Raw genomic sequence first — 19,498 nt, 5'->3', positions numbered from 1 at the left:
AACTACCAACTTATGTCTCTACTTAAGTATATACATAGATGAACTAATTAAAGATTCTGGGCTCAAAGTATCAATCTTGAAAGTTTAGCTCTAGATGCCGGTGAACACCTTTTCTATCTTCTGTCCTAAAAGCCTCAATAAAGTAAAAAGAGGAAATCTGCTTCCTTTGTGCTTCAAAAGGTAAAAAGGTAGGCAGCAAACACTTTCGTATGCATGTTACCAAGTATCGGCTTGCTTTTGTCAGTTCCAACTCGAAATTCGTGAGTCGACTACCCTTAATGGTGTGCCCACGATAACCACTTACACGATTTTGATCGGTTTTAACAAAGTGAGCCAGTCGTTTCTGTCTCAAGCTAACCAGCACCAAGTGAAGTCAAGACCTTCTCCAACACTGATCTTCTCAACGCAGAGGACGTAATTCTCTTCCTCTGCTACCACTAGTAGGTATCGCGTCGAATATTTTCAGAGCCGGGGCGTTTGTATCCATTCGAGCGACATGACCCAGCCATTCATTTACTTTCGCCTGCTTCATATTTTACAATTCTTAGGCTTAGAAGTAGAGCGTTTGCAGTAAAATGTATCTCTCAGCTCCCATATATCTTCGGGCCACAATGCAAAATACCTAAAGACTGGCTAACCAAAATCATTAAATGGCAATAAAACTCTTTAAATAATTTTTTTAATTTTTCTCTACAACCGACGCATCTCTTGGAACTACGCAGAAGCTACAAGCTACGTTTAAATGCAAAACTACATTCTGTCAAAAACATATCGGGAATTGCACGCGTTACACAGGAGAGTGGAATTTCTTTCAAAAAATTCATCGGAAGAAGGTGGCTGAAGACATGCTTGAGTGAATTCGGACCCAACGTTTATCCAGCGTATCATAACAGGTGATGAGACGCGGGTCTATGAGTTTGACATGCAAACCAGTCAACAGGCGGCTGAATGGCGTTATCCACATGAGCCGAAGCCCAAAAAACCACGTCAAAGTCGGTCAAAAGTGAAAGGGATTCTCCTCGTTTTCCTTGATTATCATAGTGTTGTGCACTCGGAACTCGTTCCAAATGGTTCTACGGTAACTAAGGAATATTATTTGGAAGTTATGCGACGTTTGAGAGAGAATGTGCGTAGGAAACGGTCCAATTTGTGGAAAGAAAATTCATGGATCTTGCACCATGATAACGCACCGTCTCACAAGGCTTTTAATCAAAAACTCCACAAATATCATCGAACAACCACCATATTCACCGGATTTAACCCTCTGAGACTTTTTCCTTTTCCCAAAACTTAAATTGCCACTCCGCGGACGCCGCTTTGTGTCGATAGAGGCCCTTAAGGAAAATCCGCGGAAGGAGCTGAAAAGATCTCTTAAAACGTGTTTAAAAGGTGCTTTAATGACTGGACCAATCGTTGGCATATGTGTATTGCTTCGAATGGAGCCTATTTTTAAATTAAACAATTATTTTGCGTTTTATTGAAGAATTCCCGGTACTTTTTTTGACAGAGTGTATGATAAGCTAAGTTTTCAAATCTGAGCGGGATGTGCCTTCAATTGCAAATCTTCGCTTCTTTTCTACACTTCAGAACTCGCTTCAAATTACTTATTACAATACACATGTGCATTTTAAATGCGGTATTCCTTAGATAACACCTCTATAAAATTTAAGCTATTTACGCAATTTTGTAATATTTGCAAACTTCAACGTAACCGGATTCACGTGCAGTAAAAATTATTTAACACCTTTTTTATTTTAGCGTTTCGTTTATTGTTAGTCAATTTTTGATTGTTGTTATTGTTAATTTTTTTAAGTAATAACCGTTAATTGCATTACCCATTAGCGTTGATTGTCAAAATGATGTGTGCCACTTCAAATGATTTGCAATAGGAATATTTGTTTTCTTTTTGCATTTTGAGGTTATAAAAATGGAAACAAAAAAAAATATATCTGAAAATGATTGGCAAAGTCAATGTGCTTTGTTTCATATGTAAACTTCAATTCACTATTTACATTTCTTATGCCTAAAACCTGGCCTTTTTATGGGCTCCGTTAAAATAAAAAAAAACTGGAAAAAACTGTATTTTTGTATATGTATTGTAATTTCAGCAAATAAAATAATCAGCAATAGCGCTGTCTCACTGTTTTACTTTAGCAAACGAGTTGTAAGGGGATGACAATGTATTTGCTTTCCAGTAATTTTGAATGTTACATTCGACATGCGCTCTCAAATTAAAAGAATTAATTTTTTGTTGTTTTTTTAACTGATTGTACTTTTTATATGTAACGAATTGTAGCATTTCTGTATAAAGAATTTGTTTTCTTCTTTTGGTGATTTAATATCTAAATGCGTTAGCATGTATTCTCTATCGCTCGTAAGTTTGGTCTTTTTTTGATGTTTTAAGGAGTTGATATCAATAGTTATTCTTCTATTATTTGTGTGATATTATCAATTACTTCGAAGAGCACTAAAATGTATTATGCTGACTATTTAGTTACCCTCACAACTCGGCCATAATCGATTAAGCGATTATCAAGAAGAGAAGACAACGCAGAAAAGTCAAGAGCTTATCGACTTGTCAATTTTATTCAAGGGTGCCATCGGATGCGTGTAGCCTATAGAACTACCTATACAACTGCTACATTCTTTTGCCTCCGACCTGCAAATAGAACATTCGAAATCGGTTATGTTGCGGTAGTGACAGTCCTTGGTTGGATCGTTCCGGAAACGTAGAACCGACTGCCGGGGGAACGCGAAATCGGTTTTATTTAATGCTTACATACAGTTGTTCTATTTTGTTTCGTTTTATGAGTGTATCCAGCATAAATCCAGTCTGTATGCATGATTCAATAATAAAAGGTTTGCTCAGTAAGCAGCTTTCTCGTTCCCTCTTGACAAATCAGCTCCCTTAGCAAGACACTGGGTTGCTAGCTTTAGAAATGTTTAATAAAAGCGGAGGAAAAGTAAAATTTGTAGAAAAAACTTTCCATTTTCAATATGGTCTGCTTACGAGCAACAACTCGCTAACGAGTTTTCATCGGTATGTTCAGGACTATAGTAGTATGACATGGAATACATACCGCTTAAGTCAGGACATGATAGAGTAATTGAGGCAATCCGAGATCGATAAAAGGAGAATTTAAAAAGCTTTATTTCTTATGATGTGGAGATTTAGAAGGAATTCTTGTTTTGAAAAGAGCATTTCCCAAAGAGCTACGACAGGGAGAATAATGGGATAGTGCCGACGCAGTCGATAACATTGCAGACCTGATTATAAGAAAGTTGATATTGGCGGAACTTGTTTTCAATGGATGGATGAAGTGTCCAGAGGATGCTTAGCCAAGTCCAGTACCAGCATGAAAAAGCTCCTCATAAAAACTAAATGCCTTTCGGATTCACCTTAAAACTGTAGGCCCCTCTATTTGTGGAACAACATCAAGACGCATGTCACAAATAGGAAGAGGATGTAGCTAATGATGATATCGCTTATTTGGTGTGTGGGATAATCCAAACAAAAATTAGTTTAGATAACTATGTTGTTTACTAATTGAAAATTTTGAACTTGTATCGCCGATCTGATGTTCTTCCACTACATGAATACTACAAATTATTACTTATTATTATTATTGATAACAACTTGTTTAGACTGTTTATATGTGGAATATTAAATAAAATGTCAAAAAAAAATTCTCCTAAGAGAGATTTCGAAAGAAATATGTAATTGATTTTGCCTCCGCTCGTTGCGTAAGAAATCGATATGTCAAATGGTTTTTGCACACTTCATTTTATCAAAATATTGTACTTTAATACAATGTACACATTTATTTTATTATAATAGGTCTATTTATAAGTTCGTGCGGTTTTACAACAGATGGCGTAACTTGATTATTATTCCATCGATCCACATTTCCAAACATTCATTGGAGAGCTACTGTCGTAAGGCACAAACGTCAGTATAAGTTTTTTATTTGAAGCGTAAACAACAATATTTTTACCACACTTGAAAATGTCGAATTTCGTGCCAAATAATGTGTTTTTGCGGGGAATTCTTCTTCATTATTTTAATATGAAGAAAAAAGCAGCCGAAAGTCATCTTATCTTGGTGGAAGTTTATGGTGAGCATGCTCTATCTGAGCGAACGTGCCAGAAGTGGTTTGCACGCTTTAAAAGTGGTGATTTTGGCTTGGAAGACGAAGAACGCGAGGGTGCGCCGCCAAAGTTCATGGATACCGAATTGGAGGAATTGCTCGATCAAGATCCGGCTCAAACGCAAGAAGAGGTTGCAAAAACTTTGGGAGTTGATCAATCAACCATTTCCAAACGTTTAAAAGCCATGGGAATGATCCGAAAGGTAGGCCATTGGGTGCCGTATGAATTGAAGCCAAGAGACGTTGAACGCCGTTTTATGGCATGCGAACAACTGCTTCAACGGCACAAAAGAAAGGGTTTTTTGCATCGAATTGTGACTGGCGATGAAAAGTGGGTCCATTACGACAATCCAAAACGTCGGGCAACGTATGGATACCCTGGTCATGCTTCAACATCGACGTCGGCGCAGAATATTCATGGCCTGAAGGTTATGCTGTGTATCTGGTGGGACCAGCTGGGTGTTGTGTATTATGAGCTACTGAAACCGAATGAAACGATTACGGGGGATGTCTACCGACGACAATTGATGCGTTTGAGCCGAGCACTGCGAGAAAAACGGCCGCAATACGCCGATAGACACGACAAAGTTATTTTGCAACATGACAATGCTCGGCCACATGTTGCACAAGTGGTCAAAACATACTTAGAAACGCTCAAATGGGATGTCCTACCCCACCCGCCGTATAGTCCAGACCTTGCGCCATCCGATTACTATCTCTTCCGATCGATGCAACATGGCCTGGCTGACCAGCACTTCCGTAATTACGATGAAGTCAAAAAATGGATCGATTCGTGGATTGCGGCAAAACCGACCGAATTTTTCACAAAGGGAATCCGTGAATTGCCAGAAAGATGGGAAAAAGTAGTAGTAAGCGATGGACAATATTTTGAATATTAAATTTGTAACCATTTTACGTCAATAAAGTTTCAAATTTCGAAAAAAACCGCACGAACTTATTCATAGTCCTAGTAGTTTCATAAACGTGACTAACAGTTGGTTGTCACGTTGTAAACAATTCTCTGCATACGTCTTGCTTTCAATAATTTTCCAATGTAAATATTTTCAAACCACCAATGGGTACGTAACGGTAGGAAAAACAAATTAGCAAACCTGGAGAAGCCATGATAAAAATAAAAATAACTGCTTTGTTGGTAGTGTTGATTGCATGTACAAGTGTGTGTAATATTCCGATTGACACTTGCAAGCGCCTAAAAGTGCTTCAAATAGTTTTCAAGTGCCATTAAGTCAAAGCATTCAAAATTAAAGTAGCATATAATTTCTTGCACTTCTTACATAAATATGCCTGTGTATATCAGGTGTTTTTTTAGAAGCTTGAGAATTAAAAATAATAATACAAAAAAGAAATATTTGTGTAATGATTTTTTTTACTATAACCTGATAGAGAATTTCATGGCTTTTTTTTTTTTTTTGATTTTTCAATTTTTGCCGTATGCCGTCAATGGTGCCTTGAATATTGCAATAAATCGTTTGTTAAGCGCGTTGACGATACCATTTGCCATTCTCAGCTGTGCAACCGTATTTGCCGATATCGATAGTCCCCATGCAGCTGTAAACACACTCTGTACATACATATATGTACTTACAAATGTTTATAAACAAAATTAAGTATAATTTCTGTTTATTAACTTTTTAAATAAGAAAATGTGAAATGCCGGCACACTCAAATACTCTCGAGCTTCGTTTACTATCACTTTTTATTATTATTAATAATTTTACAAGTATCATCGGCATTCGGTTGATAAAACTAAGCTGCTGTAATTTATTGGCTCACTGCACTCAGCGTTCTGAGGCTAACTTTTGTTTTCGAGAAAAAAATGGAAACTTTTGTGGACCCCACTTTTCTTTAATTGACATCATAATGCTGGATGGGAGGAATGTAGTGGTGCTGTCATGTATCTCCTCATGCTTCACTCATTTCCTCAAATTTCTCCCCACATGTATATTGTGCTGCAGTTTACATAATTTCTTACTTATTTCTTCCGTTCCTTGTGTTATTTTTATTATCAAATATTTTCTTTTAACTATTATGCACCTTCTTACAATGTATTGTACGCCCGTTTTTAAAGGCACTAGCACCAGAGCCAGCACCAAACAAAAATCACTGGCAAATTACATAAATAGATTTGTTTTTTTTTCGTGCTAACTACTTGTGCATATATTTACATACATATGTTTGTATGTATGCACAATTATGTGAAATTATTGAGTGTTTCGTATGTGAATGTGTTATTAGTTTTCATAAAGCTGTGAAGGAACACTGCACCAGATGGCACAATTGCAATTACAATTTTTATACAAATTGATTTAACAATTCATAGGTCGGGAGCTGATGATAGAAATGGAAAAAAATACAGGCCGGTTCTGCATTCCAAATGGGTTTGAAAAGCAAAACGTTACAGCTCGCCAAATTTTTTTTAATTTGGTTTTTTTTCACTTCCGTGGAAGACCAAATCGATTATTTTTATTCCGATGAATCAGAGGCAACACTTTTAAATGTAAAAAATTTGCTCGAAATCAACAAAGGAATAACGGCATTTATTCGATGCGTTTCCGAGCAAATTTAAAAAAACCGGAATGGAGAACAGGCCTGATAATTGATACGCGTGGCTGAAATTAAGAAATTATTTGCTCGCAGTTTGGGCGTCTGATCAGATTCATGAGGTGCGAATGTGACTAGCGAAATGTCTGTCAAATGAGGTCTTAAAATTAAAAAAGAAATATATATATATATATGTATCTGTTGAATATTTGAAGACAAAGTCAAATGAATGGTGACTAGGATGCATGGAGGCTGATGAGGAAGCCTTTTTTATAACTTAGCAATTATGGCAGTTTTTTTAGCAGTTTCCATACAAACAATTTAACGTAAGAAACTGTTGTCCAATAAATATGGTATAGTGTTTAATCTGGTCAGACCACGAAAGAAAGAGAAGGGCTCAAATTTAGCTCATCACGGTCATAAATGTCAGATGCGAGCGAAAAATTTAAAAACTCATTTTTACTGGGACCAACATTTTTTATGGAAGATTTACAAAACCCTGTTCTTGACACAGAACTTATCACGTCGACGAGCACCAAAGGTCAATTAACGAAAATTCTAAAGATAAGCAAATCGTACTACATTTCTGCCATCAGCGCTCCAGCTATAAATTTTGTATAACTTTGAACATGCACAAATAATTTTTTTTTGTTTCATGATTTACTCCGCATTATTATTAAAAAATCTTTATTTATTATTATTTTAATATTTTTATAATGGTTTTATTATTATTATAATATTTTTAATAAAAATTTTTATAATTAATTTGTATTATTAAATCATTATTATTTATCATTAAATATTCTTATAAGTTGTAGCGCGCAATACATAAAATGATATATTGTATATATTATATAAAACAAATTTGCTAATTTTATTTGAATTTATTTTTTATTTGATTCCTATAAATTATTACAAATTACCCAAGATTAAATATATTAATAAGTAATTTAAATTTGTGTTGTAATTTTGTAAAACACAATCACCAAGTCAATGGTAGTTATTGTAATGTATATTATCTTCACTTAATAATCACGCAATATTTACTATTACCACGTCTTATTACACCGTTATATTTGTGATATTCACAATCAGCAAATTGTTTCTCTTGATTGATTAATTGAATTGAATTGAATTGAATTGATTGATTGATTGATGATGTAATTGTACCTATTTGATTTGCTAGGTTATGTTTACTTCTTTCTTCCTTAAAAAACCACACGCACACACTCAACCAAAACCTTTTTTATATTTTATTCAAAAACTTACTAATTCGCATTTTCTTCCATTTATCTCCTCACCAATCGCAGGTGTTGTCTATGAGCACAGATGATTACCGCAAGGCTTCATTATTTGCTACCGGTTCCTTTGACCTGGATTTCCCCATACCAGACCTAATTGGCACAACAGAAATCCTCACAGAAGAGCATCGGTAAGTAGCAATCCTGCTAATATATTTTTTTACTAGGGCTTAATAAATATTATAAAAAATATAAAATCAGTATAAGTGCGTGTTTGGTTCTAATATACCTGTAGGTATATAGTAGGGACTAGTACGTCTAGCATTTTTTTACTTTGGCAGCTAACGTAAATTCACTGATGTATTAGAAATATGGTTTTTGGTTCGATATTTACAAAATGGGTTACTTTTCGCTTAAACAAAGTTGGGAAATATCATAATCGCATCTCGACATCGGTAATGCTAATTGGTCGCTTAGGACCTACCGTTAAAGATAGATATTACGCCAACCATCCAGAATTGATTGAAGAGTTGAAATATGGAAGGGAAGTTGTATTGGTGGCAAAACTCTCGGAAATGTACTTAAAAATTGGGTTGACAGAATGGGTTACTGTAAAGCCATGGAAGATATTTGTGTTCCATTTTAAAGGCGCGGCTTCTTCTTCTTCTTAATTGGCGCGATAACCGCTTACGCGATTTTGGCCGAGCTTAACAAAGCGCGCCAGTCGTTTCTTTCTCGTGCTAACCGGCGCCAGTTGGACACACCAAGTGAAGCCAAGTCCTTCTCCACCTGATCTTTCCAACGCAGAGGAGGCCTTCCTCTTCCTCTGCTACCACCAGCTGGTACCGCATCGAATACTTTCAAAGCCGGAGCGTTTGTATCCATTCGGACGACATGACCCAGCCAACGAAGCCGCTGGATCTTTATTCGCTGCGCTATGTCTATGTCGCCGTAAAGCTCATACAGCTCATCGTTCCATCGCCTGCGATATTCGCCGTTGCCAACGTGCAAAGGTCCAAAAATCTTACGCAGAATCTTTCTCTCGAACACTCCAAGCGTCGCTTCATCGGATGTTGTCATCGTCCACGCTTCTGCGCCATACGTTAGGACGGGCATGATGAGAGTCTTGTAGAGTGTTAGTTTTGTTCGTCGAGAGAGGACTTTACTGCTCAGTTGCCTACTTAGTCCAAAGTAGCACTTGTTGGCAAGAGAGATTCTACGTTGGATTTCAAGGCTGACATTGTTATCGGTGTTAATACTGGTTCCTAAATAAACGAAGTCTTTTACAACCTCGAAATTATAACTGTCTACAGTGACGTGAGTGCCGATACGCGAGTGCGCCGACTGTTTGTTTGAAGACAGGAGGTACTTCGTTTTGTCCTCGTTCACCACCAAACCCATTCGCTTTGCCTCTTTATCCAGTTTGGAGAAGGCAGAACTAACAGCGCGGTTGTTAAGGCCGATGATATCAATATCATCGGCATACGCCAACAATTGTACGCTCTTATAAAATATTGTGCCTGAGCGATTAAGTTCTGCGGCTCGTACGATGCTCTCCAACATCAGGTTAAAGAAGTCACACGACAGCGAGTCACCCTGTCTGAAACCTCGTTTGGTATCAAACGGCTCGGAGAGGTCCTTCCCAATTCTGACGGCGCTGCTGGTGTTGAGCAACGTCATCTTACATAGCCGTATTAGTTTTGCGGGGATACCAAATTCAGACATAGCGGCATACAGGTAACTCCTTTCCGTACTGTCGAATGCAGCTTTGAAGTCGACGAAAAGATGGTGTGTGTCGATTCTCCTTTCATGGGTCTTTTCCAAGATTTGGCGTATTGTGAATATTTGGTCGATGGTAGACTTTCCAGGTCTGAAGCCACACTGATAAGGTCCAATCAGTTGGTTGACGGTGGGCTTCAGCCTTTCACACAATACGCTCGCTAGAACCTTATAGGCGATATTTAGAAGACTAATCCCGCGGTAATTGGCACAAATTGCAGGATCGCCCTTCTTATGGATTGGGCAGAGCACACTTAAATTCCAATCGGCAGGCATGCTTTCATCCGACCATATTTTGCATAGGAGCTGATGCATGCACCTTACCAGCTCCTCGCCGCCATATTTGAATAGCTCAGCCGGCAGTCCGTCGGCGCCCGCGGCTTTGTTGTTCTTTAGCCGTGATATTGCTATTCTCACCTCGTCATGGTCGGGTAACGGAACGATAATTCCGTCGTCAACGATTGGGGTATCGGGATCTTCACTTTCTCTATGACATGCGCAGCTGTCACTGTTTAACAGGTTCGAGAAGTGTTCCCTCCATAATTTAAGATTGCTCTGTACGTCAGTCACCAGATCACCGTCTTTGTTCTTACAGGAAAACGCCCCGGTCTTAAAACCTTCTGTAAGCCGCCGAACTTTCTGGTAGAATTTTCGGGCGTTGTTCCTATTGGCCAGCATCTCAAGCTCCTCGCACTCACGTATTTCGGCCTCACGTTTCTTTTGTCGGATAATACGTCTCTCTTCCTTTTTCAGCTCTCTGTAGCGATCCCACATGGCTCGCGTTGCGCCCGATCGCAGCGTGGCTCTATAGGCGGCATCTTTTCTTTCGGCGGCAGCATGACATTCCTCGTCGTACCAATTGTTTTTTCGGGCTCGCCGGAATCCGATTTCTTCTTCGGCGGCGGTACGTAGGGAACGAGAAATGTTGCTCCATTGCTCGCGCATGCCGGTGTGCTGGGCAGTGCTCTCCGAGAGCAGGAGTGAGAGTCGAGTGGCGAATCTTCTGGCTGTCTGTTGTGATTGCAGCTTTTCGATGTCGAACATTCTTTGCGTAGGTAGATGTACGTTTTTTGCTGCACAGAGGCGTGTGCGCAATTTGGCTGCAACAATGTAATGATCCGAGTCGATGTTGGGTCCTCGGATCGTACGTACATCTAATACATTAGAAGCGTGTCTTCCATCTATCACAACATGATCGATCTGGTTTCGCGTTTTTCGATCAGGGGACAGCCAGGTAGCTTGGTGTATCTTTTTATGCTGGAATCTGGTGCTGCAAGGCGCGGCTTACTATTTCAAAAACAAACAAAAATGAATATCTGTCTGTTTTTTTATTTATAGTCGAAGTAAATTAAAGTACAATCGCTAGATGGTCCTCTCTTATGTATTAGAACCAACGTGCCAGGCCGAACACAATGCGAACTGCAAGAACACTTTTTGTAAAATCCCTTAACAGATTACAGTAAATTTTGCGAGTTTCGCTTTCCATAACCAAGATGCAATTATTGACAATGGTAAAAGTAATACCCTTCACAGTTTCAAAATAATCCTGCTTTCCAAAGGAAATCATATTTTACCAAGCACATCCCTATGAAAAGCGAAAATAAGCGCTTATTATTTGAAAATGGTAAAAAATGTTTTATTTAAAATAATGGTTATGATCATTCTGGTTGAATATTCCTCCGCACCCCTCTCCCTTTCTCTTTCAATACGAGTTACGTCCAAATAAGGTCATCTCTGGATCTAACCTAATGGTTAATTATATATGATGGCTCTTTCACATCTTTTAGGCAAATGACCTTTCAAAAAATTGTTTGTCTTTTCAACCAAACTAATCATCGAGCTATTTGGTCATGGGAAAGGAATAGCTGTTATGTAAGTGCGTTTTTCCCCATCGATCAAAAGATGAGGATTACCTTTTGCCGACAACCTTGAGTTCTAAAAGTTCTACCTAGTTTTAGAAGTCAATAATCTGTGCATGTATTGAGAAAACGATTGGTTTCATTTTAACTTATGCAGTTAAACAACTGAAAATCAATCGCTTGGGTGCCGATATTGATTTTTAAAAACTTAACTAACTTATTTAAACTATGACGCAAGCTATGTTGATCGAGCCATATAGCCAAAAATGCGAAAATCAAAATAATATAATATATTTAAATATTATATTTTAATATAATATATTAAAACTATTAAATTTTTAAATTATAAAACAGAAATTGCTTATTAGTATAGTATCGTTTACTGTACTAGGTGCAATTGTACAACTTCCCTTCAAAAGGTACTAAAACTGGCGAATTATAGTATCTCCAAGTGACTCCATCTCCTTTAAGACAATTATCTAACCTAACCTAACCTAACCCAATGGACATTCGCATGTCATACAAACTTGGAATTGATATCACAAAGCACGCATTAATTTTTCGTCCAGGTGATGCCTCTCATGGCATCATAACCTAATGTATAACCATAGAACATAACCTAATGTATAAACTTACGAAGTTGACAAACTGAGGGCTTTAATAGCGCTCCACCCAGTAGTTATGAATCTAACATTAAAGCCTTATCTTCTTCATCCCTCTCAATCACTTCGGCCCTTTACAATCGGCCACATCACATTCAAAACCCATTGAACAAAAAAAGAGTAAACAGAGAACATTTAAAAATTGTTTGGTTACCTACAACAATGTATAGTGACTTTTTGCCAAAATGCCTCCTCCAGCTCCACCTAGCATTGAAAAACAAATTGACACGATATGTCATTTGCGCAAGTAATCAAAATTTTAATTACTTATCTGAGCTGATATTTCGTTGGCGATTAAATCTTTGAGTTAATCAATTAGCTGTGCGCAGTTGAAAATTTGCATTTGAATTTTTAATTAAAACTGTACAATTTTTGTGACGTTCACATGCATGTAAAGATTAAAGATTAATAATAATCATTTGAAATGATTTGCATAAGCATTTAGTACGCATATATGTACACTAGGGCGGGTCGATTTAAAAATCGCTCATTGCTCTGTGAAAATCGTATTCTAGGGATCAAAATAAGAAACTTTGCCGAAGGAACCATACCTCTAAAACGAATTCTGATGTCCCCCAATTTGGGTCGAACGAAAAATCCCACTTTAACCCATTTAGAGTGCTCTAATCGAGTCCAAATGTATGACCGACCCCCACTAACTTTGGACGGCCGATCCACCCATTCCAGTGGCACACCCCCTGGAACTCCCCTGGGGGGTTCCCCATACAATCATTTCAAAATATCACCATTTTTGGCCTTTACATGAGAAAAGAAGCTAAAAAGTTCGACCCAAATTGGGGGCCATCAGAATTCGTTTTAGAGGTATGGTTCCTTCGGCAAAGCTTCTTATTTTGATCCCTAGAATATGATTTTCACAGAGCAATGGGCGACTTTTTTGCCTCCTCACAAATCGACCCGGCCTAATGTACACACATATCCACATGCCCACATACTCGTATTAACCTAATGAATTATGCAGTTGCGGAGCTTTGACAAAAACAGTTTATTAATATTTTTACTTAAATTTAATTAGTAAGTCAAAAAAACGGTACCACTTAGTGTCAAGTTGCAATATTACTCACCTTTGTTATTATTTTATTTTATTTATTATTATTTCTTGTTTTTCAGTGAAAAACTTTGTGGACACCTACCTGCACGTGCTGAAGGCTATTCGTGGTCATTGATTTTCAGCACATCCCAGCATGGCTTCTCGCTGAATTCGCTCTACCGAAAGATGCAGAAACTCGAAAGTCCAATCCTAATTGTCATACAGGATACAGATAATAATGTAAGTGCCAAATAAATTCAGTTTCTGTCTATAGAATATTTTTCACTACAACCAATCATTTTTTATAGGTGTTTGGCGCATTAACGTCCTGCTCCCTGCACGTCTCCGACCACTTTTACGGTACCGGTGAATCGCTATTATACAAATTTAATCCCAGCTTTAAAGTGTTCCATTGGACCGGCGAGAATTTATATTTCATTAAAGGCAATATGGAGAGTTTGTCAATTGGTGCTGGAGAGTAAGTAGTTTATTTAATTTTTGTTACCTATAATAAATTTATAAGGCTGTAAGTATATTCAAACCCATAGGAAAGTGATGCGAATCAATCCAATGACACGAAAAACTTAAAACTGTTTTCTATAAACCATTGGATTGTTGAAAATAGTTTTTTAAAACTGCTAACGAATTTCCCACTGGGAATGATAGTAAAAGGAATTTTCTATTAATTAGTCGATTAGTAGCGAAACTGTTGCCTAAACTGCCTTCGGAAGAAATGGGTTCCCGGAAGTTTGGAGCACATTCTTCGAAGTTAAAGGTATTTTCATAGGAAATGCTAAATTGATTTTATTCTTTCTCATCCCACGAGCTCCTACAGAAATTGTTCTTCGTGCTCCATCAGTTCAGCTCCCCTTTATAAATTTTTCCTTTCACATTCCGGATACCGCTTTGTACCAGTACCCACTACCGATTGACACATTTCAAGTAAGTTGCTATCGACGTCAAGGCCTTGAACGCAGCTTAACAGTATAGAAATAAGTCCAGGTTTTAAGTAGCGAAGCCAATCATGCTCACCAGCTGTGCAGTCATGTAAGTTGCATGGATCTTGACTTGAAAACTCTGCACTAGTATGGATGTCTGTAAGCCTATCTCAGTGAAAGTAATGTAATGAATAGTAATGTAGGAAAGTGGCGCGAAATTGCAAAGCTATGTCTTAGCTGACTTATAGTAAATGTTACATTACGTTAATCGGATAACTTCCTACTGGGGAGACGTGGCTACCAACGGTATAAATCGATAGTTGAAAGACGGAAAAAGCTACCAAAACTGGGCTCGACTCTTCAATTATATCGTCTAGGACATAATTACAACCTCGTCTAATGCGGAAATCTTAGAGAAAGTAACAACTTTCTACAAAGTAGCTCGGTCCGCCAGACTGCACTGAAGACTATAAGAAAAAAGGTAGTGAAATCATGAAATTATGAAGAAATATCGTGCGTAGTTGGTGCCACTGAGTCATTCCAACATTAATCTATGCTAGGTACACGAATATAGAAATACCAAAAAGAGTGAAAAATTTGGTTAGTACCAAACCAAGAGCATCGATAATGCCTACTACTTCTTTAATGGCATAATCTGCTTCGGATCTGAGAGCATGCTGATAGAACTGATTGATTGATACCCAAATAGGATATTTTCGAGTTTGCCGTATTCACCAGGTGGCTTCACCTTGATGGATGCAAAATATTGTGTAGCAAGGGATTAGTAGAACGACAATTATATTCAACGACAAATATAAACACGCTTGATAATCACCAAACTGTTGTTTTACAAACAAATTTTTCGCTTGGCGAGGAGCGGAATTTTGTAGCGAGGAGAAAAGTGAATCGAGAATGGCAATTATTACGCCATAATCCCTTAGTGTTTTATGTCATAGCGTTGAGTGCTAGAATGTGATTTGCATAATTCAGCGACTAGGTCGTGTCCAAACGAATCTCGTTTGCGAGGTAATTCCAACTCCGTCTAAAATATGAATTTGAGAATCGCTTTAGCTTTGAGTTGTTATTGCGGTTACTCATGCGAAAGCATTCTCGGGAAAATTTCTTTGAAAGCATATGAGAATGTTTAAGCGAGCTGCATTTCATATTTTTATTCGCCTGTTTGAAGCAAAACAGCTGCCTATGACTTTTGTAGTGATTAATTGAAAGCGTACACTGCGTGCGTACAACAACTGAACTCTTCCCCATAAGAGTCAGTCTCTTGCCGAGAATCCACCCAAGGAACAGTGAGCTTTGAGTCATTTAACCCCAAATTTGCTACAATAAAGGGTTTTTCAGTAAGAGGGCTTAAACTTTTGAACTTTTTTGAATAAAACACAAACGGTTTGACTTTTTTAACTAATTTTTTTTTTATTATCGAGTTTGAACATATACATTTAAGTATGAAATTCGATTTCTTTTGCATGACCACCGCGTGCACATTTTACGAAGTCCAATCGTTGAACCCAATTTTCGACCACTCTTTTGCATAAATCGGCCGAAATTCCAGCAATTTCGCGTTCAATATTGGCTCTGAGCTCACAAATCGTCGCCGGCTTGTTACTGTAGACCAATGACTTCACATAACCCCAAAACGGGACGGCTTGTTAAATGGACCGTAAAATGGCCGTAATGCTCTTAAAGTAACAGCAACAGAACGATTATTTTCATACAAAATTTGCACGATTTGCAATCGTTGCTCAAGTGTGTAGCGTTCCATGATGAAATGTATACTAATGAAGTTTACAAATGACAAGCGAAAAATAAAAAATATTGCGTCGTTCGCCCTCCCTATCGGAAAAAAGTTGAAGCGCACCTATTGAATAACCCTATATTTGTTAAAGACACATCAAAAGCGAGTGATGCATCGAGTCATCTAATACCCTTTCTCTTTGGTTCCATCCTGTCGAAACAGTCTGTTTCCTGGACTTACCGTTAAGTGAGATAACTTACGGCTGATTGCTTCAACGCAAAAGGCAGGGTTTTGTGAACCGCTATAACAACAACAACAATAACTGCAAATATTGCATAAAACGTGGATCTATTGATTTATATGAATGATAGAAAAATTTTTTTTTTTCTAATCGCGATCGTCCCTCGGCAGGCAATGAAAAACCTTCAAGTGTATTTCTGCCATGGAAAAAGTCTTCATAAAAAACCCATTTGCCGTTCGAAGTCGGCTTAAAATTGTAGGTCTCTCCAATTGTGGAACATCAAGACGCACGCCACAAATAGGAGGAGAAGCTCTGTCAAACACCTAACAGAAGTGTATGAGCCAATTATTTATTTATTTTATTGATTTGCATGATTTCCATCAGCTCAATTTAGTCTTACCAGATTTATGTTGTTAAAATCCGCTCACATATTAATCCTTTTTTTGTTACATCTTCTCTCCTTCTAGTGGTCGATTTGGTCTTTGGCTGGACGGTGACCTTAATCAGGGACGATCACAATCCTGCAGCACATACGGGAATGAGCCACTCGCACCGCAAGAAGACTTTGTTATCAAAACACTCGAATGCTGGGCATTTGTTTAAAATTTTCTAGTAGAAATATTAGAAAAGTAACTAAAACTATATTAATTAGAAAACAACTATAAAGGCAAACAAACAAGCAAGCAAGCCACAATTATCTTTGTGTATCACCCATTATAACAAAAGTTTAAGCAAATACAAAAACAGAACCTAAGTGAAACTTCTCAAAGTGGAGCAGCAGAATTGAAAACACAAGCAGCCATTAATACGCAGCGAGCGGCAACTGTGGCACGCTGCGGCGAGGGCAATAATTCGTATCTGCAATAAATAATAAATACCTAAATACAATTATATATATAACCTAGTAATATTATAATTATTTAATAAGTGCTGATGATGAGCAAGTTGTTTAGATAAAAGAAGAAGGAATTGTTATTATTTTTATACATAATGATAAATTTCATGTGTGTGAAGAACATTTTTCACCCATACATGTAACGCAACATATAACGATAGCCTTAAAATCACACATGTAAACACACATAATCCCTAGAGGAGAAGAAAAAATGCAATGCATACAATTATACACATACACATACAACTTTAACATATATCATAGACATAGAAATTATTTTATGCGAATCGTGTACATTCATATTTACATAAATGCAGTGTCATTACTTGATTTAAGTTGTTCCATTTTAAGGCTACAAGAAAAATGTAAAGGTCGACTTTTCAAAAATCGATTGCTCTACAATAGTTCGTAAAAGCCCTTCTCTAGGTAGATTAACTGTGACGCAAATTCGCAAAGAATTAGCTTGAATTGTATTTTGCTTGCACGCAGGGGAAATCTGCTTTACGAGGCCGAGATTTGATAGGCAAATATTGTTTTGAAGAGAGCGACTATTTAGTTTAAAAATGTATTTAATCAAATTATTGTTGCGAATTGTGCAGCGCAGAATTTTTTTATTGAATTGTGCGCAAGAGGAATAGTATTAAAAATATTTTGAAATAAAATTGAGTAAAGCTCCACAAAGAGCTGTAGTAAATTGTTGAATGAAAAAGTGTTTAATTATCATTGGGATTCTAACTAATTAAGAATGTGTCGAAGAAAGTGTACAACATAAAAAATTAAATAAGTAAATAAACATGAGAAGCGGTAAAACCGTCATACGCAACGCAGCAAATAGCGCGTTTCGAATTTCTGTGGAATTAATTCGTTCTTCAGCTGAGTACCAGGGGGTTTGTGTAACTCAAATTCAAACACTTTTAAATTGACCCAACCCAACTGTAACCCAATTATTTTAGAGTTAATACAAAATAAAGAATATTTAAAATGGTATATATATGTATATATATAAATGGTTATTTAGAGACCCAGAGCAGAGACGTAATATTTGCTGTTGCATCCAGAGCTTTGAGAAGACAGAACATACATACACTTACATACATACATATGACACAGGAAGCTTATTTTTGGTGGTAACAATGAAATGAATTATAAAAAAATGTAAATAGGCAAATATTGTTTTGAAGAGAGCGACTATTTAGTTTAAAAATGTATTTAATCAAATTATTGTTGCGAATTGTGCAGCGCAGAATTTTTTTATTGAATTGTGCGCAAGAGGAATAGTATTAAAAATATTTTGAAATAAAATTGAGTAAAGCTCCACAAAGAGCTGTAGTAAATTGTTGAATGAAAAAGTGTTTAATTATCATTGGGATTCTAACTAATTAAGAATGTGTCGAAGAAAGTGTACAACATAAAAAATTAAATAAGTAATAGGACTATGAATAAGTTCGTGCGGTTTTTTTTCGAAATTTGAAACTTTATTGACGTAAAATGGTTACAAATTTAATATTCAAAATATTGTCCATCGCTTACTACTACTTTTTCCCATCTTTCTGGCAATTCACGGATTCCCTTTGTGAAAAATTCGGTCGGTTTTGCCGCAATCCACGAATCGATCCATTTTTTGACTTCATCGTAATTACGGAAGTGCTGGTCAGCCAGGCCATGTTGCATCGATCGGAAGAGATAGTAATCGGATGGCGCAAGGTCTGGACTATACGGCGGGTGGGGTAGGACATCCCATTTGAGCGTTTCTAAGTATGTTTTGACCACTTGTGCAACATGTGGCCGAGCATTGTCATGTTGCAAAATAACTTTGTCGTGTCTATCGGCGTATTGCGGCCGTTTTTCTCGCAGTGCTCGGCTCAAACGCATCAATTGTCGTCGGTAGACATCCCCCGTAATCGTTTCATTCGGTTTCAGTAGCTCATAATACACAACACCCAGCTGGTCCCACCAGATACACAGCATAACCTTCAGGCCATGAATATTCTGCGCCGACGTCGATGTTGAAGCATGGCCAGGGTATCCATACGTTGCCCGACGTTTTGGATTGTCGTAATGGACCCACTTTTCATCGCCAGTCACAATTCGATGCAAAAAACCCTTTCTTTTGTGCCGTTGAAGCAGTTGTTCGCATGCCATAAAACGGCGTTCAACGTCTCTTGGCTTCAATTCATACGGCACCCAATGGCCTACCTTTCGGATCATTCCCATGGCTTTTAAACGTTTGGAAATGGTTGATTGATCAACTCCCAAAGTTTTTGCAACCTCTTCTTGCGTTTGAGCCGGATCTTGATCGAGCAATTCCTCCAATTCGGTATCCATGAACTTTGGCGGCGCACCCTCGCGTTCTTCGTCTTCCAAGCCAAAATCAC

The 19,498-nt window shown here is 37.6% G+C and overlaps 1 protein-coding gene across 16 annotated transcripts in view; it reads left to right on the top strand.

Moving 5' to 3' along the window:
- The window catches only part of LOC128871750 (TLD domain-containing protein 2), a 319,890-nt gene extending 301,433 nt beyond the window's left edge, over positions 1–18,457 (top strand). For all 16 annotated transcript variants that reach the window (XM_054113786.1, XM_054113785.1, XM_054113783.1 and 13 more), the window contains 4 exons: positions 8,021–8,142; positions 13,380–13,539; positions 13,608–13,777; positions 16,696–18,457. In XM_054113786.1, the coding sequence (XP_053969761.1) occupies positions 8,021–8,142; positions 13,380–13,539; positions 13,608–13,777; positions 16,696–16,831 (588 nt within the window). In that variant the 3' untranslated portion in view covers positions 16,832–18,457. The remainder of the gene's footprint in view (positions 1–8,020; positions 8,143–13,379; positions 13,540–13,607; positions 13,778–16,695) is intronic.
- Positions 18,458–19,498: the final 1,041 nt, after the last annotated feature.

Source organism: Anastrepha ludens, chromosome 2 (assembly GCF_028408465.1).
Source record: "Anastrepha ludens isolate Willacy chromosome 2, idAnaLude1.1, whole genome shotgun sequence".
Lineage (NCBI taxonomy): Eukaryota > Metazoa > Arthropoda > Insecta > Diptera > Tephritidae > Anastrepha > Anastrepha ludens.
This window is presented reverse-complemented; position numbering and strand designations above follow the sequence as displayed.